Raw genomic sequence first — 24,609 nt, 5'->3', positions numbered from 1 at the left:
TTTAGGTATGACATTAAAAAGAACAATATTTAATTTAAAGGGCGTAAAAATTCACATCCTCATCATAAATATAGAATCCAGTTTACAGATGACTACAATGAAGAAATCTGTTCGCTAATTATGTAGCAACCTGACTCTGGTTCTCAACATTTTATGAGCTTATGTTCCTTAACACCATATGTTATAGGGAACAGTAAAGACATCTGAATTCAAATATTTTGAAGAAATGTGTATTTAGCAAGTGAATACATGCTAAAAGGAATAATTTACAGCAGCAGTTTCATTACATTTTTCTCTCCAGTTTTTCTAGTTCCCATCTGAAATGCAATGATAAATACAGATATGGAACATATTTCCTACCTGGCAAAAAACATGCTTATTGAATGGGCATGCACCTTCTGCCCTTATATAGTACATAAACCACCTCGTCACCTGCGTGGGAAAATCTTGCATTTTAGGATGTTGAATGCATTGAAATGGAGTACCTATAGAAAGTTTTATTTTACACTGTTCTTTCTCTTTTTCTCCCAAATTATTTACATCTTTTTTGCCTGATGTGTAGGTAGCAAAAATATTAAACACATTCCATTGAAAATTACTAAATAATACATAAAATGAAGTGTGCATTTACATGCATTTACATTTTACATTTGATATCAACTGGGCCATAATGTCTCTGCTGTGATGCATCTTTTTCATACTTTAAGACTGCTGTTGTAATTTTCGTAAGGTCACATGAGTCTCTCAAACAGTTTCATCTCTGATGATTCATGCATATGACAAAGTCTATTAAAGCTGAATTATTAAATGGGCCAATAATTCTTTTTCGTGCAAACTGCCCCCTCTCAATACACATGGGCAGAGATTATGACTGTAATGAGTTACTTATCTGCAAGTTATATCTACAATTTTCTTTGAAAACTTAGACCTGATGGTATATAAAGACATGCCTGTAGATTTGTTTATTTGTGTAACTTTTAATTGAAGTCGAGACTTTTTTTCTATTGTCATTTCATAACGCTAAACAAAATGCATTCAGATTTTGAAAGGCTTCTATAAAGTTATCATATAATCTCTATCCCTTCAAATCCTTTATTTTTGAGGATGAATAATAAGGTATTTCTGCTATTGCAAATAAATTTATTTCAGCTGCAAAATTTAGAATGAAATACAACACTGAATGTTAGTACAGTTAAGGTACTTTATGAAAATAAAAGAATGACCTATTTTTTGGAGCACTCTTTGTTCTTCGATTTATATTTCAAACACTATTTTCTGTACAGTGATGTGTCCTTCAAATAATTTAACGATTCGGCTTCCATTTGAGGATATACAGTACTTCCAAAAGCAACACCATATTAGTCAATGGAGCCTAAAATTGAATGTAGATTATTTTTAGGCTTCTGTTTGAAACAAGTGGCAACAACTTGTTTATTCAAGGCAATCATTAAAACTGAAACATGAGCTTCCATCTGTGAAATATTTCAGCTGATAGAAAATAAAAATTCACTGTAGTCTGAGGTGAGAAATTGATGCTGAGTTAATTAGAATCCAAAGACAGCTAGAATTAGAATTTCAATGTTGCTTCATTAATTGCTAATAAGATGTTTTCTTTGCATTCTTGTACATGATGAGGAACCTGGGGGAGGAGTCCTGAATAGGTGAGTGCAGTGCAAAAGAAACCACAGTATAATGCTGAAAGTTTTAAATATCTCAAAGTCAGTGATTCTCAATGAATCGTCTTAGGACAATGAAGGAAGCAAATCTTGAATTTTAGTCTTTTACCTTATTTTGTAAGTTGTTGCAGGAAACAAAGAGTTTTACATTGTTTAAATGTGGGTTGCATCCTAGAAAATACTTTGTAGAAAAGTCCCTCCCATGGACATGAAAAGAGTCATGTGTTTCTTGTACAAATAATTGTCTTAAATAAGGAAAGATAAGAGGCACCTGATACAGATGTAAATGGTTGGAAACTTTGCCTTTAACATGTTGCTCTGAATAGTTATTGATCTCTCTCTTTCAAAAAAGTTAAGTGACACAGATAAAATTCTTAGTGGAATCATAAGAGAGATCTTTGTCTCAAATATCATGCAGGAATTCAAGCACAGAATTAAGACACATTTTCTATTAACAGTATATTAAGACAATGCTTATTATTTTCATGAAATATGCAGTTCCTTTTCCCTTCATTGATTCATTATAGTAAAATGCACTTAAAAATCAACTTTTTTCTTCCTTTTTTCCTAGTTAAATGTTCTGTTTTTTTTCTAAGAACATTATGCAAGTAAAAATTAATTTAGGTAATGCTTAAAGAGGGGGAGGTGTGAACAGCTTCCATTTGTTTGATTTTCTCAGAGAAATAAAGCATAATTTCTATCCTGGTAATAGAGGTTCACTCTTAATGATGTATATGTGTTTCTAGAACAATATCATCTATCCCTCTTATAGAATTGAAAATAAAATGTCCAAAGAAAGCAGCACACCATTGGAATTTTTAAAACAAAAACTACATAGCACAATAATTGTAAGACAAATCCTACTCTAGCTTAGAAAACAACTAATTTTTACTGCATATTTGTCATGGTACATTTAAATTATAGTTTTAATAAAATACATCTTTAGATCAAAGCTGAAAGAAGACATCAGTAGTAGATCAGTGTACTCCATTTTTCTTCTGGATGATGGATGGCTTATGTTTTCTTTTTTTTTAATATTTCCACAGAACGTTTCATTCAGTATCATTTTAACTCATTTTACTCCTCAAGTACATACAAACATGAGGGCCGGTAGACAAAATATATCCTTGAATCCAACCACGTTTTGGAATATTCATCAGCTTAGTAAATCCATGCAGTTCATTTTAAACTTTTAGTTCAATACAGTGGCTTTGCTGATGCAGTTTTTCTCCTTTAGATGGCAATATGGCAAATGACATTTTTATTTCTCAGGCAAAGAAGAAAGACAAACCTGTACAGTGAAATCTCATAGGAAACATTAAGTCTGCTAAAGTGAACAACTGCATTCACCTGTGTTCTCTGTTAGGTGTTGGTATTAGGAAAAAAAGCCTATTAGGAAAGTTACTCATGGATTTAATTTATAATTGGTGGAACTCAGTTGAATTTCCCACCATTGTAAACATCCACGTAATGCCATGAAAAAAGTTCATGTATATTGCATTTTTTTTTTTCCAGTTATTGTCTAGGCAAGTTTCACTTGTTTGAGGTTTCTAGAGGTAATGCAGCTCAGACACTCCTGGGTGCCCTCTCAAATTCGTGGGTCCTCCTGTTTCTACCTTTCTTATTTTCCTGTAAGTGCTTCCATTTGTTACTGTTCCCTTGGGTATGTCCCGGCCTTTGCCGACGTTGTTTTCGGTCCCTTTTCCAAACTTGTTCACAGAATTCATCCATCGTGTTGAGATTGGGGTGGTTGATGAGCTGCATGAAGTCTCTGTACCAGACCTTCTGGCTAGGTGTCATGCTATTGGACATTTCTTTGGTCTTAGAGCCGTCTCCATCATCATCTTTATGAAGAAGTTCTTCCAGATGCTCTGTGTCAATGACTTCCAGGGTCACCTTAAGAAGAGTTTGTATGAACCCATGTTCCACCGCATGGCAGAGGTAATTGCCTGAATCCTTCCGTTGTAGACTACGCAGCAGAAGGCCTTGATCTGTCCTGATGATATGATCATTCACTCTGATCTAGCAGGTTAAAAAAAAGGCAGTGTAAAATATACATATTTAAAATAAATATAAGCTCTGAAACTCTGTGTCTGTAAAACTTTAGATTATGTATCGAGGCACAGTTTAACAGTTAATAAAATTTTTAATTTAAGAAAATTGATAGCATTTTTCCATTAGGAGAATTATAATATCTGTCAATTGTTTTTAAGATGTATTGGGGAGTATTGGTTATATTACTGTCTTTGTAGAATTTCTTATTATGATGATTAAAATATTCAAGGTAACTGGAGGAAAGAGCAAAGATACTTTATAAATTTGAAAGTAGGTATATAAATATAGGATAAAGTTAACATTAAATATTCAAATTAGAACTACAGAACCATGATACTAGAAAGATATGGGACATTAGAATGAATTTATAATAAGATTTCCAAAAATGAAATTAAAAAAAAAAGAAGTTGAACAAGCAGAAAATTTCATGCTTACTAATTATTTATTTCATTTAGTTGGTCTTGAATGGGAATATATATGAGACCATATTTTTGAATATTTGTGACCTCACTTTTATTTTGAATACAGTTTACAATAGAGGCCTCAAAAAGCCTCACCTGGCAGTGCGTAAAATCAATCTTGCATTTTATGATGGGATTATATAGTTTTAAGATTGATTAAAATGTCAAAAGATAATGGAGGAGTTTTTACCTTTAACATCATATTATGTTTGTAGAATTGTCTGACTATAATACATTTTATTAATCAACTTAATAGTGTGTTTACACTTATTTAAGGCTGTTAAAAAGTTGTAAAGGCTCATAATGCTCACTAAGATTTTCTGTATACAATTCTTTACTCTTAGGGAGTTATAAATGGATCAAATGAACAGGAAAATCTGCCTCATCCTGCATCAATAGTTGATATCAGAGCTTATAGTGCAGCCTTCAATCCTTCATCCTACATCTACTACTATCTTTTCCCAACCTCCCTTCCCCATTTAGGAGGAAGGTAATGCATAAAGAAAAACAGATTTTGATAACATAGTTGAACACAAATTTAAAATTAGTAGGAGGGTTTTTTTAAATTTGTGCACAAATTTAGATAACACAATTTCTTTGTAGATAAACACAGTAAGAAATAAGGGGAGTCTAATATGTATCCCTAAACTGCTTCTGGGACAGAAACTATTACCAGGTTACCTTTCTTTGTCTAATTCATAGTACAAAGTCTGTCACGTCATCAGTCTGCACCAAATACTTGTTTAATGAATGAGCGATTTATTGGTTCAGAAGAGGATAAGCATTCTCAGTGCTTTTTCCTTCCTCAAGTAAAAAATACAAGGGTTACTTAACAGTATATCTTAGACATAAATGATCCAGTCAGTTTCATTCCTATACCTCTTCTTTTCGCTCTTCATTTCGCCTCTGGAATTGCCAGTAGACCAGTGCTCGCTGTGACTTCGGACTGCATTCCAAAAATGTGCTACTATTCTCTACACCGTAGATGATTCGCTCTTCAGGGCTGTGGTCATGGTGATTATCTGATCAGTGATGAGAAAATGAAATGAGAAAGTATTAGAGAAGTAATCTCAACTTTCCAAAGTTTTTATTTGGAAATTCAGGAGACAAGTTATTGCCAAGTTTCAAGTTGTTTCATATTGATTGAGGATGAGAGAAATGTCAATGATGTAAGGTTTCAGAGCCCAAATGCCTACCTAAATCGACTAATCATTTTGGTATGGGTTACATAAAACATAGACGGAGATTTGTCTACCAGAAAATGGCATTACCTTTACAAAACTGGTCATGTGTGTAGCATAACTATACGTCTCTATATGTCATGATACATACTCTGCAGGAAATTATTTTCACTGCAAAACTCCGTGCTTGGACTAATGGGGCCAGTTTGTATTATATTATTCTGTAACACAAAAAGTTATTGGATTAAGTTTTTGGAAACAAGGATGTATTTCAGAGAAATTATTTTGCCTCTGTTTATTTTTTATCTGTAAAATTAAATTTGCCAACTAATATTTATCTAGCATTTTACAGAAGGTAGAGTGCAGGAAGTTTATACTACCCACCAATAATTCCTAAATAATCTACAAGTTTGTTCTGAAGATCAATTGGTGTGAAAATTTAGGGATGGCTTTGAAAAACAGATGCATAATTACAATGCAATGTGGTTTCAATTGTTCTTATTTTAAAATGACACATCTTTTATTATTTTCAGGAATGAGGCTTTGGAATAAGGCAAAAGTACATAATAAAGTGCAGCAAAAAGAAAACCTGTTTCCTGATTAAGTTTCTATTATTTTACCCTTTATGTAACCTCCTCCAATGTGGTAAATGAAACACAGTTCAGATCAAAAGTACAACACAGGGAGTCTAGGTAAAACTCATTTAGAGAGTAAAAGTGCTTATTATCTTGCATAATCCTGTTTCCATTATGACATCCTGTACAATCTGAAACTCATTAAATTAATTTAGAAAATAATAAATATGTTTTACATGCACAGAAAGCTGACAGTGTAGACAGATGAAAAATTTTTGCTCTCTACTTCAAACTCAGCTAGATTTTTAATTTAAAAAATGTTTCCCCCTTTTTTTGTCATCACTTTGACAGTTTTACTCTTGTCATAATCAACTGAATACTTTTGACTGTCATAGCTGATATGATTTGCTCTCACTAGGTTTAAAGCCTTCAAAATGCTACTCCCATACAATCTCTGTACAAGGCCTGTGTCTATCATCTCCTACTCTCATCATACCCTACCTACTTCATTCCACCTTCTAGCTTCAATTGCTATCTCCAGGAGTGTTAACCTCAGCACCTATTTCTCAAATGACCTAGGTGTGAAACAAAACTCTTCCAATATTGGGAACTATCTGTCCCTTCTTACTGAAAAGATCGATACCCTAGAAATAGGGAAATAAATCAGAAATGATTGCAATGTAAAGGAACAATATTTAACTGATTCCAAGTCATATTTTAAAAAATATTGGAGATGCATATCTTCATGTGTCAATATCTACATTGTATAGGCTGTGTTTTTTTCCCCTTGAAATTATTAGTGTGTCTTGAATTGAATGCATATAGAGCATGTTGCTATACTCGTTTGTAAGACATCTGCTTCCTGGGATACAGGTGAATTTAATTGCTATGGCCAACAGGGGCTGGAAAATCTGTAATTCAGGAGCTGCCATGAATAATTAGAATGCATTGTCACAGAAGTTAATGCTATTTACATTGAATACATATTTTTCTACCTGTTCTGTGGTTTAAACTTCTTTTTTATTAAGAAATACTTTTAGGAGGAGACCTTTCACTCAATCTCTGTGTATGAATGAATTATCATATAAATGACAGCAAAACATAGAAAAATCCACTGGATTTAGAAACAAACAACCCAGTGATCTGCCAGCATCTCCTTTCGCAACAGCCATGTCTCCTAGGTCTATTTTCCCAGCTAGAAATTTACAATTATAACTGACTTGTCTCTTGCATAATCTGCTAAAGCTACTAAAGAAAACTATGGTATAAGTAAGTTATTACTCTCAAACATAGAACTTCATATAAATCCTTCAATACATTAATTGACTAAGATAAGAGGAGACATGTAACTAGTATAATAGAAAATAAGTGTTTCAATACCAGTGTAACACCAATGGGTACATTTAAGAAAAAAATCACCGAGTTGTCTTCTTTCTAACTAATTTAATCATTCTAGTTAGTCCACAGAGATAATTTTCTGGTAATCTTTCTTGTAGTTCTAGGTAACTGCTCAGTTTTCATTTCCTCTTCAAGACATCCTCTAGTGGTGGCAAGCTTTTTCCAATGTACCAGAAAACATATAAAAATAATTCTTTCAATAGAAAATATTTTCTTATATTAAAAAAGTATTTCATTTGATCTGCTACTTCTTCATAGTGGAATCTAGAATATATAGACTATAAGATGGTGTTTGATTCAGCAATGATGATAACAAATTGTTTTTAGTTTAATATAGTAATATTTCACACTCTTCAAGAAACATTCTGAGGCCAGGCGCGGTGGCTCACGCCTGTAATCCCAGCACTTTGGGAGGCTGAGGCGGGCGGATCACGAGGTCAGGAGATCGAGACCATCCTGGTGAAATCCCGTCTCTACTAAAAATACAAAAAAATTAGCCAGGCGTGGTGGCAGGCGCCTGTAGCCCCAGCTACTGGGGAGGCTGAGGCAGGAGAATGGCGTGAACCCGGGAGGTGGAGCTTGCAGTGAGCGGAGATCGCGCCACTGCACTCCAGCCTGGGCGACAGAGCCAGACACCGTCTCAAAAAAAAAAAAGAAAAGGAACATTCTGATATTCAGGTACTTTCTCACCTAAATAAGGCAAGAACCACAGTTGGTTAATTTGGTTTATGAGCTTGGTGCCCTTAGTAAGTTTGCTTTGATAACTACTCTTACCAGTACCTCAAAGTCTCATTATTTCCCAAGTTGACCCTTTCTTTCCCCTTTTTGTCTGACAAAAAGAAACAGAATCATCCAGTTGGTAACCAGTGAGGCTAAAAGCTCTGTCATGTTAACTATCAATCACGGTCAAGATACAGCGATACTGTTGTATTTCTTTGGTTTAAGATTCTCCTATTTTATGTTTTGTTAGGTTCTGTTGCGATCAGCAATAATTGTTAAAAATAATTTATTTTTTTATTTTTTTATTTTATTTTGAGATGGAGTTTCACTCTTGCTGCCCAGGCTGGAGTGCAATGGCACGATCTCGGCTCACCACAACCTCTGCCTCCCAGGTTCAAGCGATTCTCCTGCCTCAGCCTCCCTAGTATCTGGGATTACAGGCATGTGCCACCACGCCCGGCTAATTTTGTGTTTTTAGTAGAGACGGGGTTTCTCCATGTTGGTCAGGCTGGTCTCAAACTCCTGACCTCAAGTGATTCGCCCTCCTCGGCCTCCCAAAGTGCTGGGATTACAGGCATGAGCCACTGCACCCGGCCAAAAGTAAATTTTTATTGGATACAGTTATTTCTGTTAAGTCTTCTGCCATAGGATGTTTCTACCATCAGCAACCTCTGACTTAGGAACAGAACTTTTATTCAAAATGACCTCAGCCAAGCACCCATATATTTGGGTGTTCAGAAGTAAAAAATTTTCTGTTAATTTCCCCTAACCTGACATCCTATAAACAGATACCTAATCAATATTTAAAAATAATAATTAGAAGGCATTCAATAAATATCCTTTCCATTTCCCGACTGTTCTACTGCAACCACTTGCATAAATTTTGTACAAGATAGGAAACATTAGAAATCCATTAACAATGTGTTCCATCTCCCTCCAACCTCCTTCTCTCCCCAGCTCCAGAAAAAAGTACAAACAGAAATAGTATTTCATTCTTCTTATAACCTTATTAAGTTCTTCACTTTTTGTTGGGATGTCAAACGTATTATCAATTTTGCCGGGCACGGTGGCTCATGCCTGTAATCTCAGCACTTTGGAAGGCTGAGGTGGACAGATCACTTGAGGTCTAGGGTTCAAGAACAGCCTGGTCAACATGATGAAACCCCATTTCTACAAAAATACAAAAAATTAGCTGGGCGTAATGGCGGGTGCCCACAATCCCAGCTACTAGGGAGTCTGAGGCAGAAGAAGCGCTTGAACCCGGGAAGTGGAGGTTGCAGTGAGCCGAGATAGTCCCATTGCAGTCTAGCCTGGGTGACAGAGCAAGACTCTGCCTTAAAAAACAAAAAAACAACAAAAAAAACCTGTGAATTTTAACTTTTTGTTTGGTTTATAATTGACATATAATATATGTACAGATTTATAGGGTACAGTGTGATTTTCCTTCCATGTATACATTGTATAATGATCAAATCAGGGTAATTACCATATCCATCACTTTAAACATTGATCATTTCTTTGTGGTGACATGTAAAATCCTCTAGCTATTTTGAAATATATACTACTTTATTATTTGCTATAGTCTCCCTACTGCATGCTATCAATTTGATTCTTTATTAAAGCAAACAGCCATACACAGTATAGCTCTACTCTAGGTACTTTTCAGAGAGTATAATATTTAATTCATGGTTACCCAATATAAACAAAAACTCAACTGAGGAAATATTGGTGATTACATATTTTCTGAAGGATATCAAATCTTATATATTCAGGATAAGAGTGATATAAAATCTCCTTCTGGATTAAACCAGTTGATCTGAGAGCAGTTTACAAGGAACACACCATGTTAATTACAAAAGACAATTGATTTTATTAAATTGGGTTTGGCAGGGTGTTCCCACCCTATGCTAAGTAAGACCTTTCTCAATTCTCCATTACTCATTGTATTTATGTCACAATATTTTTGATATGATATTGATGGCATTGCCGTGTTTACTCTGTGTTTACCTTTGTGAAATTTTTATTTCAGGTTTTACTTTCTAGAAATTATTGAGATTCTCTTGAACAACAGATTCTTTTATTTTTGAATGAACTTTGTGATCATACTTCCATCTACATTGACTGACAAAAAGCAGTTAGACAAACATATGTCTTACCCTTATAACTTCTTGGTAAATATTCTTGCCACATGTCTGTCTTTGTTCTCTCTCAGTCTACTTGCTCTATGTGTGTGATGTTGTTATTTTTATCTTATCTTTATTTTTACCAAACAATTGCAACTCATCTTGTATATATTAGATAGGTCATTTAGCAATTTTAGACAGTGAAATATTTTTATAACCCTTTCTTTCTTTCTTTCTTTTTTCTTTTTTTTTTGAGAAAGAGTCTCACTCTCTCACCCTGGCTGGAGTGCAGTGGTGTGAGCTCTGTTCACTGCAACCTCCGCCTCCCAGGTTCAAGTAATTCTCCTGCCTCAGCCTCCAGAGTAGCTGGGATTACAGCTGCCTGCCACCACGCCTGGCTAATTTTTATATTTTTAGTAGAGATAAGGTTTTACCGTGTTGGCCAGACTGGTCTCAAACTCCTGACCTCAGGTGATCTGCCTGACTCAGCCTCTGAAAGTGCTGGGATTACAGGCATGAGCCACTGCACCAGGCTTTTATAACCCTTTCTATTTTTGTTCTTCTTAAAATATTCTTGTACAAAAATATTAGCACAGTATCTGGGCACAGCAATAGTCATAAACATGTCAGGTGACATCATTATTATTGCTGTTGTGATAGTTTCAACTGCTAATTAAATCTTAAAATCCTTTATTGAGAATCCAAATGAAGACAAATTACACTCTTCAGTGTGAATCCTACTCCCCTACAACCATCAAAGAAAATATTTCCTCTTCTATATTGCCAAAAAAAACCTCTCTTTAGTTATCTCCTTAGAGTTTGTGTAGTTACATTTGTTACAATTATTTTTAATCTGGTTTATTCCCCTCGTCCACCACACTGTGTATTCATAATCCTGGCAGAATGGTCATCGTAAACGCTTAGCTGATGTTTGCTAAATGGCAAATCCAGGTAACATGTTGAATTTAAAACCTGAAATCTCATGTAACTTTGACATTCTCAAGACACAGAGTTATCACAATTATGTAAAAGTAATGAATAAAAGTTTAATCAAGCAAAAAGTAATAGGGTTTATAACTCTGATTATGATGGAATACTTTATTGAACTGCTGGAGGATGTAAGCATTTCAAATATTCTAAATTTGTTAAGTTTGATAATGTTATAAAAATTGACTTGAGAGAGGGTGGGAGACGATGATGACTAATCATGTCTACTCCAAAATCAAAAATTCCAAATAGGGAATAAGAAGAAGAGAAAGAGAACTGAGAAGTCACATGAATATCTTCTCACATCTCCAAGGATACCTGTAACACTAAAGGATGTCATGTAATAGATAATTTTGCGGGCTTCCAGAAAGAAAGCAATCTCACTTTAAATCATTTTTAAATAAATTCCACACTTAGAAAGCAACTGTTTTGAATACAAACTTTTGTCATGAAAGTTGCCAGTAGAAAAGAAGGATATCCTTGTTAAATTGGCATAGTGATTCCCCATGGGTTCAACCATCTGAATGGTTAGAACAAAATAATTGAGAGCAACAAAACATTAAAATTATTTTAAAAGCACCACAGTGTGTTTGGATAACACAATGTTTCAATATGTTGCAGCTGTTAATGACAAGAAATAATGTTTTTAAGGAAGCAATCTTCAATTAATCATTTCCTCCTTTAGTGGGATAATTTATGGAAATGAAATGAAGCTAATAAACCAGAAAGAATGGGAGGAAAGAAAATAGTTAAATAAATTGCTTCCTTTTGTAACAACAAAAAAGTCATAATATCCATCATTTGACCAGAAATATCATGTTGCTAAAGGCCTTATTTAGCATTTGATTTTCTTCCAATATAGCAGAAACAGAAGGCATCACATTTCAGCTTTCTATTTATTCACTCTCCATTTTAACCCCATAAATGTCTCGCAAGATTGAAATGTTAATAATGCAACCTATCTGAGGAAATTTGATGTTCTATAGAGAAGACAGAGATGGATGAGGTTGTGAATCATATTCATTCAATTTTGATTTGTTAACAATTTTGATGTTCTTCCACTTTATTATAAGTTTAATTTGTAAATAATAAATGTAGAACTAAAACAATTTAGGACATGGGTAAATGAATGCCAATTATTTTACATATTTATTTAGGTTATTTAACAAATACAGTTAGTTTCTGTTTCTGTACCACATAAAGCGAAATAAAATTCCAGTTGTTTTCATTATAATTTTAATATTTCTTTCACTAATACTCAGTGTCAAAGGTCAAGAACAGGAAGAAAGAATGTTGCCCATAAACTCCTGGTGACACAGAATACTGTAACAATGCCTAACTTAAAGAATAAGCAGCATTACTTAGATTTTTCTCATTGGATTCTATATGATTTTCTGCAGAAATACAATAGATGCTCTATCAATAGAAAAGACCAATTAACTCCAAGTGGATGGAAAACACTTCAAAGATGAGTCAATATCTCTTGAGAAGACAGAAAATATTTAAAAATTTGTAAAATGAAAACAAAAAAATTCATTCATTCTTAACATTCCTGAATATTTTGAACCTGAGTGTTAAGATGGCTAACAGGCCAGGCATGGTGGTTCATGCCTGTAACCCCAGCACTTTGGGAGGCTGAGGAGGATGGATGACTTGAGGTCAGGAGTTCGAGACCAGCCTGACCAACCCAGTGAAACTCCATCTCTACTAAAAAAAAAAAAAAAAAAAATACAAAATTGGCCGGGCATGGTAGTGCATGCCTGTAATCCCAGCTACTTGAGAGGCTGAGACAGGAGAATTGCCTGAACTTGGAGGCAAAGGTTGAATTTTGCAGAGATTGTGTTATTGCACTCCAGCTTGGGCAACAAGAGTAAAACTCGGTCAAAAAACAAAAAAGAAAAAAAAATGCTAACAAACTATTTGATAATATCATATATTGTAGTGCAAATAAAACAAAGTCTACAGTATATACTGGAGTATATAACAGTGATTTTGTTTACTTTTCAAGGTAATGTCTAGTACAATGTTTTCCAATGTCTAGTATGATATTTTCACCAATTAGATTCTGTGTAAATATTCAATGTGAGTTTTCAGGCATGTGTGTGTGCATGTACCAACAAATGTAGTTAAGAACATACATCTGTGCTTAACCCATTTACTAGAAATAGGACCAATAAATATGAAGTTAGTGGATATACTTTGCCAAGTACAAAAAGACAATGAAACCTTAAAGACAATTTAAACTTGTAATTTTTCAACTGGCTAAAATTTTAGTTTTAAACTACTTTGTTTTGTGCCCTAAATTAAGATGACTTTGGTGCTGCGAAGTAATTATTAACCAGGATATAGTATTTAGAATTTTATAGTTTAAGTAGTTTCTAATCTTTCCTGAATCCGTATATTCCTGAGGATTTGAACTTAAAATTGGCTAATCTGTGTGTATATGTGTGTGTCTATATATATGTGTATATATGTGCATGGATGTATATATATACACACACACACAGAAATATACATATGCATAGATATAGGTATGAATATATATACAAACAGTTAAACAGTCATAGGGTCAACATATTTTAATTTTATTATTCATAAATATTTTTTGGGGGTAGAGTCACCAGTATCTTACTTTCAGAGATCATTAATTTGAAATATGAGAATAAAATTTCATAACTTTGAAGCCACTTGAATAGTTACATAGAACACTGTACTTAATATCTTGTGATGTCATGGATAATATGCTTCCTTAGTATAGGGCAGGCTGAAACTCATTTACTTAAAAAGCAATACCAATATGAAGATATCTACTGTAATATTTATTTAGTTTATATTGAACATCTGGTATGTTTTATTTTCATGATTTTACAGCAAATGCATTACAAAAGAAAGCACAAATAATCTCTATGCCAGAGCAAAATTACCATAGGAACGTTTACTTTAAAAAATCAGGAAACATGGACTTTAATGTTTCATTTACTTTTCCCCAAGAGATATGATGGGAGATGGAAAACACCCATTTACTGAAGCAGAAACCTTCCATAAACAATAATGAAAATACCATTTTGTATTTTAATGATATGTGATCCTTATAACTTTTGGAATAAAAAAATGCAGCAAACTTTAAAAAAAAATCTCAGTTTGTAACAGTTGAATTGTAGGTGTATGAACAGGTGATCTCTGATGACATACTTAAAGACTTCAGTGGAAAATAATGATACGTAAGCTATTTCAAACCTCTTCTTATTCATGTTATCTGTGCATTTGCCTTCACACATATAATATGAATAATTAGACTGTTTTTCCTAAGCAGAAGACAAGTATTGTGATGACTGATTATTTCAAGTGAAAATATTCAAACAGGGTTTACAAAACTCATAGAAGGTAATACTGCAAGTATTTGATTCTACGATGCACACTTCTTTATACTTTAATATCTCTGATATCAGAATGTGTCTTACAGTTGTTCTTGATCTGAGGTGAAGTTGCTTTCTTCTAGGAGAAATTCTTTCTTACTTCTGCCAGACATGTGGGATCCTACTGACATGATACCTCTTTAAATTAAAGTCTCTGTCTGAAATTTGGGTCCTTTCTGTTTGTGTGAATTCAGAAAGTAAGTCTTCATAAATACCACCTTGTAGTTCAAGGAGTATTTTTTAATCTCTTTCCAACCAGACATGATTATGATTGAAACAGACAATTTTCCTTGCTATTATCATCTGAATAAGAGTTTATTTCTCCTTTAGACTAGTCTTGAGTCATTTGGTGTCCCAGTTTGATGCTGGGATCATCTGGCAGACTGACCATCTTCAGCAGTTCTTTTTTTCTTAAAAGTACATAAAAGAATGGTATATTTTATATCACCTGAGATTTGATGAAATTTGATAATTTATTAAAGGTAGGGATTATTTTTAAGGCTGACATCATGCTCATCTATCAAATCTTGAGGCTCCTCTTGGGGCTAAATGCTCAGATTCATCACTGGAAGAGGCTAAGGCACAGACTGTAATAGCACTGCTCCAAAATACTAACTTTACAGTTCTGCAGATCATAAAGATGGCACTGCCAAAGACATTTTATGAAATTTTGGAATGATTCTGATGCCAACCAAGATATAATTGAGATGGACAGTTTAGGAGATAATTAAGAAAATTGAATTCTGTGGACATATTACTTTGAGGTGTCAGAAAGGTAATGCATGCATGCAAAAATATTAGAAAGTGAAATTCAGTCATACCATTAGACTAGAAGATAGGACATAAAGTATTTCAAAGATTCAGAAATCTAACATGATGGTACGGTTAAAAAAATTAGTACTGATGGTGTAATTTTATTTTTCCTTTCTGGACATGTAATCATAATATGGCCCATTCTTAGTGAGAAAGAAAATGGGAAGTAGTTTATAGGTAAATTGCCTTGATCAGTCATTTTCTTGAGTATAAAGTCAGATGAGCTCCAGTTTTGTACACAGCAATTATTTTAGGGAAGGGAACAGATTGGAAACAACCTGAGATTTCTCTTTAGCATCCTGTTTGAGGTGTGAGTGGGAAGACAAGAGTTGCCAGCACACATATATTAAGATTTGATACTAAAATCTACCCTAGGTGACCAGCCACCAGCAACAGAGGAGAGTATCCTGGGATCAGGAGGAGGTGTAGCTGGATTTTTCTGTTTCACCTGGCCTAGTTCACCACTTGGGCCACTTTACATATAAGGGAGCAGAGTGCCAAGTGAGTGTTAAATGTTTCATCTAAAGTGAAATTTCTTCCACCTTATTTCTGAGTTATTTAACAGAGTCTCTCTATTAAAACCTCTGGATGTGTAAACTATAGAGTGTTACAGAATGTGTTTACCATTACAGCTGGAACTGTTCATCCTGAAGTGCGTAATTTGGCTTCATGTTGTTTACCAGCTTTCTCTGAAAAATCTCATATTTTTACATGTTTCCACATGAGCACATATATTTTATTCGATGAGATAATTGATATTAGCAAGGCAACATACATGATTTAATAAGACTGGGTTCCAGATTTTTGCTCATTTTACTTTCAAATACTGATGTCAACTATTCCAAAATAATCACTGATTCCTAATGGTAAGGCTCAGCCTGGCCAAATGGGAATGCCTGCCTTAGTTTCCAAATATTTGAAATTTAGTGTAATCTATGGTGTATATGGTTTATGTGTGGTAAGTTATCAAAACAAGCAGACAAGGGAAAAAGAGGCATTCAAAAAAGGAATGTTTTATGGCTGCAGGGCTTGTTGGGCTAGTTTACCCTTTCCTCCCAGATATCACAAACATCTAGAGTTGCTTACCAGAACCCTCCCCCAAAAGACCCTGTAACATTAAACAGTAGCACTTTCTTTTCTCTCTCCAGTATGCATTCTGACATAAGAATCAGGAGAGAAATTTATTTACACTCACTTTACTTCTTTCTTCTTGTAGCTAAGCCATTCTATATGCCAAATTTTAATAGTCTTTAACCACTCTAATTTTATCAAAACACATCTTTAATATCTGAAACACTCTCCAAACCCCAGTCATTCAACAGTCAAAAATATTTATGTATCCACAGTCTTATTTTTTGTAAAAATTCCTTTGGTCCATTTTTCCCTATATATACTTACACTCATAACTCTAGCATTAATATAATTTTGAAATATGAACTGAATCTATAAAGGGATCACTAAACGAATGTGCCATTGAGATTATATATGCATATAATCTCTAACAATTTTCAAAACAGCATAATGTCCTACACATGATGGCATATAATCAATATTCATTAGCTAATTGATAAGTTCATAATGATGCTTCCTAAGAGAGATTTTGTTTTTGAATATAATGGTGTTAATAATAACATTATATTAACCTTACATGTTAATGTATGACATAAGGTATTTTTTACAAAAATCAGTAAGTGCAATTAGTTCAAATCTTTACTGAAAAACAAAAGTAGCAATACACAAGTATCTAGATTATAACTTGAAATTTTTAGATCATTCATTCAACAGATATTTGTTATCTACAATACTCATAATGTTGTATCGATATAAACCTAGAAATATACAACGAGCAAAATAGTGTTTCATTTTGACATGGAGATTAATGTCTGATTGATTCAGTTACATTCTCTTGATTCTTTTACTTCCAGTAGTTATCATTAACTCTCCACATATAGACAAATAGATTATTTAGTGTAATGAATTAATATTTCAAAATACTACATTGCTGGTATGGTGCTGATCATAATTCAATATTTTCCCATGAAATAGATTAATGAAAGACTAACAAATATTTTATGATCTGATTGAAATATGCCATTTGAAAAAATTTAAGGAAAGTGTTCAATAAATGCACCATACTAACGCAGGGACAGTCATAACATTTACTCCAGTTTTGTGGTATCTTTCTTATGTATAGTGAAGATAATCACAGATAGGAAAGTCCCTGGTGAGAAAATCTACAAGCAAAGTGGTTCCGTAACACTGGCTTCATTTGTGGTTACCTGTCTCCTGGTATTAGGATTCCCCAAACAATCCTGTGAGCATTCAAAAATCAAATACCAACCCATCTAGCTTATGCCACAGGGGGATCTGAATTTTAGGAAGTAAGTTTTGGAATGTATGCTGGGGTGCTATGTATGGTAATGTTTTCTTAAAATTCATAAACATGAATATTTCACACATAGAATTAGTAAATCAAAGAAAAGTTAACTGATAAATATTAACTACTTTTAGAATAAATGGCATCAAAAAATTAATAGAATAATTATGTTAAGTGACAATGTTTACATTGTACATTTCAGCCATTTTTAACTATGTTCATTAGCAGTATTGTCATTGATAAGTTTCCCCAGCAGAGGGAAGCATAATCTCATTATTATTTCCATAATAATATGGCATAATGTTTGAATTATGGAAAGTGGGGCATCATTACAATTTTACTCCATTTTAAGTGAAGGTTGGCTGATGTTTCTGCATTTACTAAGCAACTTTGACATTAAATACACTTTGACATCTTTTAGGAAGCAAATAAGATGCCCAGTGTAAGGGAATACTCAACTAGTAATTCAGTGTAAAGATACCCACATTATCTTCTGCTTGACTAGAATGCCCAATAATGATATATTGATTTATATCATGAGCATAGAAAAGAATCATTTGTAAGGCATATTTTAAGACTATAGTTTTTTCTTTGGTATATTTTAATGAACATTTCCATTGCCTACTCATCTCAAGTTGCTACTATATGCAAAATGAAGTACATGGCTTCTTGTTGTTAATATAAGAAAGCTGAGCTTTAAACCTTATAAGCATCTAAAATTTTGAATTTGTCATCATAATAAAACAATTCATGATAATAAAACATAATTCAGTGTTTTGTGTTCTTTAGGATTTACTTTCTGTAAGATTTTATTTCTCTTCGGCTGCATTTCTTTAAGTATTCTGGGAGAGATGCATACATTGCATGCATGTGCATGAATATGCATTATTACTTAGGATTTTAGCCTGGTCTTAGCAGGTTGAAAGATGAAAAATGTGACTTACCATGGTGTTGTAAGTCGGAACAGTGAGTCAGTGGGTCTCCATTTCTTATATCTTGTCGTCTTGTGCGTCTGAAACAATTGCATTTAAAAGGTCTTATTGTATCCTTATTTTTCCATTTTAGGAATTTGTCATAAGAATGAAGAAAAATTAAAAAAAATATAGATATCATAGACTCTAGGAACTTACAGAAACAGATGCATCTACATCCAACTAAAAAATTTTTTTTTAAAACAGTTCATTATACCCGTAAGAGCAGTCTCCAAGATAATCAAAATGGGAAACAAGATCCAAATGTACTAACAACATATTAAAAGTCTTTAAAATAGTGATAACAGAGAATTCATGGCTTTTTCATGACCAGATGTCAATCAGTAACAATCCAATGTCTAGAAACTCAAGGCTTAACTTCTGTGGAAAAAGCACATTTGAAATAATAATCCATTTTTTTCAATAAAAGCTATTAAACTTTTTCTGATTATTAATGAAGAAATAAGCTTGAAAATTATAATTCGCATGAATGTTCTCTTTCTCTGAATGCTTATACATAATTCCTTAAATAGACTTTTGTTGAATTTTATAATATTAAGACTAGAAATCATATTTTTAGGCTAGTTTTAAAATTTCTTTTCTTGGTTATTATATCGACCTGTTCTTTTCCAAAACCGTTTCTTTTGTGATCATACAGCTATGATTGCAAACCAATTTACCTGTGAAGTGAATAAGAGCAACAATAAATGTTGAACTTAAAGGCAAGGCCTCCTCTTGCCAGAGGAATGAAAGAGAGAATAAATGAACTTACATTTAAGAGAAAAGCAAAGTTTGCTTATAAAAAACAATTTCTTCTACATTCTACCCTCAGATCACATGTGAGCTGCAGCACGTTGGGGGTTTCCTTTCTCTACATTTTGCTATTGGTTGCCTGGGAAGGAGGAGGTAGGCTCTAGTCATTGTGGTGCAAAAAAGATGTGAAGTTCCAGGAAGAGGCTAAAAATGGAGACTGGCTATGTGTAATAGACTGGAAAAGATTGGGGGACACTTGCCCAACTGTTTGCTGCTGCTATTTTAATGGGTATTGTCTTGCTGCAAAATTAGTTACCATCCCTAAAAAGAGCTCTCACAAAGTCTATTGAGAATTGCAAATATGGAATTTGTTACTGTATTCATAAATTTAGAAGTCTAAAGTATTTATAGATTTCTATTTGTAGAATTAGTGAAACAATCAAACAGATGTTGCACATTTCAAAATTGAGCCAACAAGAGAACTTGTGAAACACAAACCACAAAGCATTTGGGAAGGCATTTTTCACTGCCATTTATGCTTTTGAAAAATGCCATCACAAAGAATATATAAATCATGAGGCTTCTAAACATCCTTTTTAAAGACAGAGTGTCACTCATGAGATTGGATTAAGTAAAATCTGTAAGGCATAACAAAAATGTGCTAATGAAAATTCCTTCAATCTTGAATTGTAGGTATACAATAAATACTTTTCAAATATGTAATAACGTGTAGGTTTTAACTTATTATAGATGTGTTTATGATTTTCTTTTTATCTCTTTCCTTATTAGGAAAAGCTTAAAATTCAAATAGATTATTACTAAATTAGATAATATTATAAACTTTCTCATGAAGAAGAAATAATACTCATTTTAGTTCAAACACGAATTTCACTTTTTTTTTTTTCCCAAGACAGTCTTGCTCTGTCGCCCAGGCTGGAGTGTGCAGTGATGCAATCTCAGCTCACTATAACCTCTGCCTCCAAGTTCAAGCAATTATTCTGTCTCAGCCTCCTAAATAGCTGGGATTACAGGCACCCGCCACCACATATGGCTAATTTTTGTATTTTTAGTAGAGACAGGGTTTCACCATGCTGGCCAGGTTGGTCTCAAACTCGTGATATTGTGACCCGCCTGCCTTGGCCTCCCAAAGTGCTGGGATTACAGGTGTGAGCCATAGCGTCAGGCTGAATTCCACATTTTTAAGTAAAATAAAAGCCACCTAGAGTTAAACGTTTTTGAGAAGCATTAACTTTTAATCTTAAAAAATTTAACTTTACTGCTGTAAAGACTGCATATCACTACTTCTTAAATTACCTACAGTTTCTTTAATCAGCAGACATTATCTCCACAATAAGTTTTATTTTAAATTTGAAATTTCAACAAAATGAATGGTTATATAAAGGTAATACAAACATGTTACCTCAATTCTGAATGTTGAAGGTTTAATAATTGTATTATATGATATAATACTGCATATAGATTTAATATTATTAATAGGATACTATGTTTTAATCCATTGGACTGATTATGTTACAGACTAAACTGTAGATTTTTCTACACTCAGTCAATGTTATCTAAAGTGTGTAATCAGAAGATTTAAGTAGGCATTAGGGCCATTTCTTTGGTCAAATATTTTACCAAATATTCAAGCTGATACAAATGTTATAGGACATACCTCATTAGCTATGAAAATCTACATTCATGACTTCTTTGAAAAAAATAGCTATAATAAACAATAAAGAAATCAAATTATATTGCTTCTAAATGCAGAGGTTTCATAAAGCTGGTTTTCATTTTATGTTTCAGTAGGTTGATATACATGCTATTAATCTTTGGGCTCATATTAGCGAAATACTGTATGTTAATTTTGTCCACCATTCTCATTTCCTAAACCCTGCTAAATAATGATAGAGAAAGACATCCTTCTTTTACTGAGTAGTAAAGGATACGCTGTTGAAAGGGCTATTTTGTCAAATGAAGGAAGAGTCATCTTAGCAACTTTTATTCAATCATGTCCAGAAAATACTTCTAAGTATTATCAAGAGTATATTTAAGAGATATATATGTATATATATGCCAGGTGCGGTGGCGCACAACTGTAATCCCTGTAATCCCTCCCAAAGGCTAAGGCGAGTGGATCACGAGGTCAGGAGATCGAGACCATCTTGGCCAACATGGTGAAACCCTGTCTCTACTAAAAATACAAAAATTAGCTGGGCGTGGTGGTGCATGCCTATAGTTCCAGCTACTTAGGAGGATGAGACAGGAGAATTGCTTGAACCTGGGAGGCAGAAGTTGTAGTGAGCCGAAATCATGCCATTGCGCTCCAGCCTGGTAACAGAGCAAGACTCCATCTAAAAAAAACCACATATATATATAATATATATATATAATATATATATGTATATGTGTGTATATACATATATTATGTATATGTGTGTATATACATATATACATATATGCATACGTATATACATATATATTGCATATGCACAGATATTTTATTACATGGTTTTATGTTTCAAGTTCAAATACTGCAAATGCAAGGTGATACTATAATAAAATAATACTTAAATTTTCTTGAAACAAATAGATGTATTTGGGGATGTTAATCAAAATTACATATATCACATATTAAAATGTAATATTTTTTAAAGTAGAAATAAATTATTCTGGAATTTTTATAATTAGGCACCTGTGTATTACCTAAGATTATAAAGGAAAATAAATTCTTTTCTCTGATCATTTTCCGTTCATCCAGAGACATAAATTGCCTTATTAAAGTTTAAAAATGAGACAGAATGTTGCTGGATAGAAATAGAAGAATACGTTTGGAAAACAGAGTATTTTGGTCTAAAGGGACAAGGCTCAGTCTAGATTCTGTTCATGACTTTCTCTGTGACTTTTTTTCTGATTGTTTTAACTATTTGAAGAAAAGAGAAAAAAACAAAACAAGCCCCTCCCTCAGCCCCCACAGCTTTTTATTCATTAGAAAAAGTTGATGCACTTATTTGAAGAAAGCTATTTCAAACTTGGAATCAGATAGGAAAACTAGCAAACATTTCATTTATTTTGAATATTGTTCCTACCTCTTTGCAGTGGGAAAATAGCGAGAGCATGAAGAACCATCCCAAGCACAGTAAGGGTCTCGGGCGAGGCAACACTCAGCACAGGCTTTCCCATAAATATCACACCGGTGTAAAGCGAGCTGGGCAACCCCAGCTGTTGAACCAATATATAGTTGTTGCTGTGGAAAGAATTTACTGTTGTGACAAAAATTATCTTGTTTTTTAAATCTTTTTCTCTTAAAAAAGAGTTTATTTATATATAACTTCTCAGAGATAAATCAAGGGTTTAAAAAATCGTCCCTTTATTGATAATTTCTTTAAAGTCCTTCTAGACAAGATGGCAGTTTAAAATGGAGCAAGAGCAAGTTCTAAATATTTGACTGAAACAGATGTCTTTTATTAAGTGTAAAACAAAGGGAAGATGAAGACAGTAATATAGCAACAAATGTAATGTTCAAAGCTACAGTTTTGTCTTTGCAAGTTTGCTTTTTTACCTTTACTGTTTATAATACTCATACACCGAAATGTCTTTATTACCATGTGTTCCATATTGGCCAGAGGCAGGAATCATTGCTGCTGACTTCTTAGTACCCTATTGTATTGCCTGTGATGGAGTGTGCCCTTTCTTATGATATGGGAAGGGGCAAAATTTTGGTGCTTACTTTTGAAAAAACTTTGGGCTCAACACCAAGAACTGTCTTGCCCTTGCACTACCTCCAGGAAGATTACTTTTAAAAAGACTACTAAATCACTACCCTTCAAAAACATCTTTCAAACCTCTTGGAACTAAGTGCATTCTGGTGCAGTCTGCCAGACCAAAAGCTGAGGTGTTTTGGAAGAAGCATAGGGTCGAGCATGAAGGTACCTGGATTCTAGGTCTCGCTGCCCATTAACGCCCTGTGTGATCTTGAGCTATTCATATAATTTTTCTAAGAATTAACTTTCTTATTAAAATGAGCGTGTTTAACAGGTCTTTAAAGTATGCATTTAAACATTCTACAATACATTTATTCTCAATGAAATTGGTGGTATTGAAAGAACCAGAATATGGAAGATTTAAAATATTGTTTTTCTACTAATTCAGGATTTCAGTACAAGTTTTAAAATGCCTTTAACAAAGTTGAGCCAATGTAGCGTATTAGCTGCAAATTTATGTAAGCACAAAATGAAATAAAATTATTTTGCAATTTCTCCACATTTACTGTTATTGGTACCATAGCTCTCTTTTCTTGCACTAGAGGATTCAATCATTGTAGTAAGCCTTAAATAAAACTTAAATAAATACTGAAACATGTAATGGTATACATTGAAAAGACATCAAAAGTGTATTTTAGTTTCTCTAAATAAGTTTAGTTTCTCTAAATAAAAAATAAGTTTTAGAAAAGTCGGTCTCTGAACAATGATATGCTTTTTTAATACTACACATTTTCTAATAGCTAACAATGAACATAAATAAAATTGCATTTCCAAAAACATTCATTTATAAATTGCATATATAAGTAACCAGATAAATTGAATGCAGACTGAACTGAAGTACCTATGATGATCTAAGAAAATATTAAGGTTATAGGGAGTGTTTACATAGAAAATAGTTCTCTGCTTAAATCTCACCAACTAACTTATACCTTATTACAAGCAAAGTAAATAAGGGGAAATGTAATACAATAAAATCTAAACCATTGTGGAAATATTTATCTTCATTAATATTATTATTCCATTTCACTACATGGAAAAATGAAATTACAGTGTATATTACTAAGTGCTCAATTTTTTGCTATATTCAACTTTTATTATAGTATTGAATTTTGCTATAAACCAGGACAAATTAGGAAATGATGGTTAAATTCTTTGGGAAAAATAGATTAAGTATTGTTAAGCTTTCCTTCTCCTTTTCTTTCTTTCCCTCCCTTTCTTTCCCTCCCTTCCTTCCTTTCCTTCTTTCTTTCTTTCTTTCTTTCTTTCTTTCTTTCTTTCTTTCTTTCTTTCTTTCTTTCTTTCTTTCTTTCTCTCTCTCTTTCTTTCTCTTTTTTTCTTT

General features: G+C 33.3%; 1 protein-coding gene across 2 annotated transcripts in view; it reads right to left on the bottom strand.

Annotated features, from left to right (window-relative positions):
- Positions 1–214: 214 nt before the first annotated feature.
- The window catches only part of SEMA3A (sema domain, immunoglobulin domain (Ig), short basic domain, secreted, (semaphorin) 3A), a 521,740-nt gene continuing 497,345 nt past the window's right edge, over positions 215–24,609 (bottom strand). For both annotated transcript variants that reach the window (XM_011927683.1, XM_011927682.1), the window contains 4 exons: positions 22,596–22,753; positions 18,727–18,794; positions 5,072–5,214; positions 215–3,698 (listed from right to left, as the gene is read on the bottom strand). In XM_011927683.1, the coding sequence (XP_011783073.1) occupies positions 3,243–3,698; positions 5,072–5,214; positions 18,727–18,794; positions 22,596–22,753 (825 nt within the window). In that variant the 3' untranslated portion in view covers positions 215–3,242. The remainder of the gene's footprint in view (positions 3,699–5,071; positions 5,215–18,726; positions 18,795–22,595; positions 22,754–24,609) is intronic.

Source organism: Colobus angolensis, unplaced genomic scaffold (assembly GCF_000951035.1).
Source record: "Colobus angolensis palliatus isolate OR3802 unplaced genomic scaffold, Cang.pa_1.0 Scaffold74, whole genome shotgun sequence".
Taxonomy (NCBI): Eukaryota; Metazoa; Chordata; class Mammalia; order Primates; family Cercopithecidae; genus Colobus; species Colobus angolensis.
Note: the sequence above shows the minus strand (reverse complement) of the source record. Positions and strands in the feature narration are given on the sequence as shown.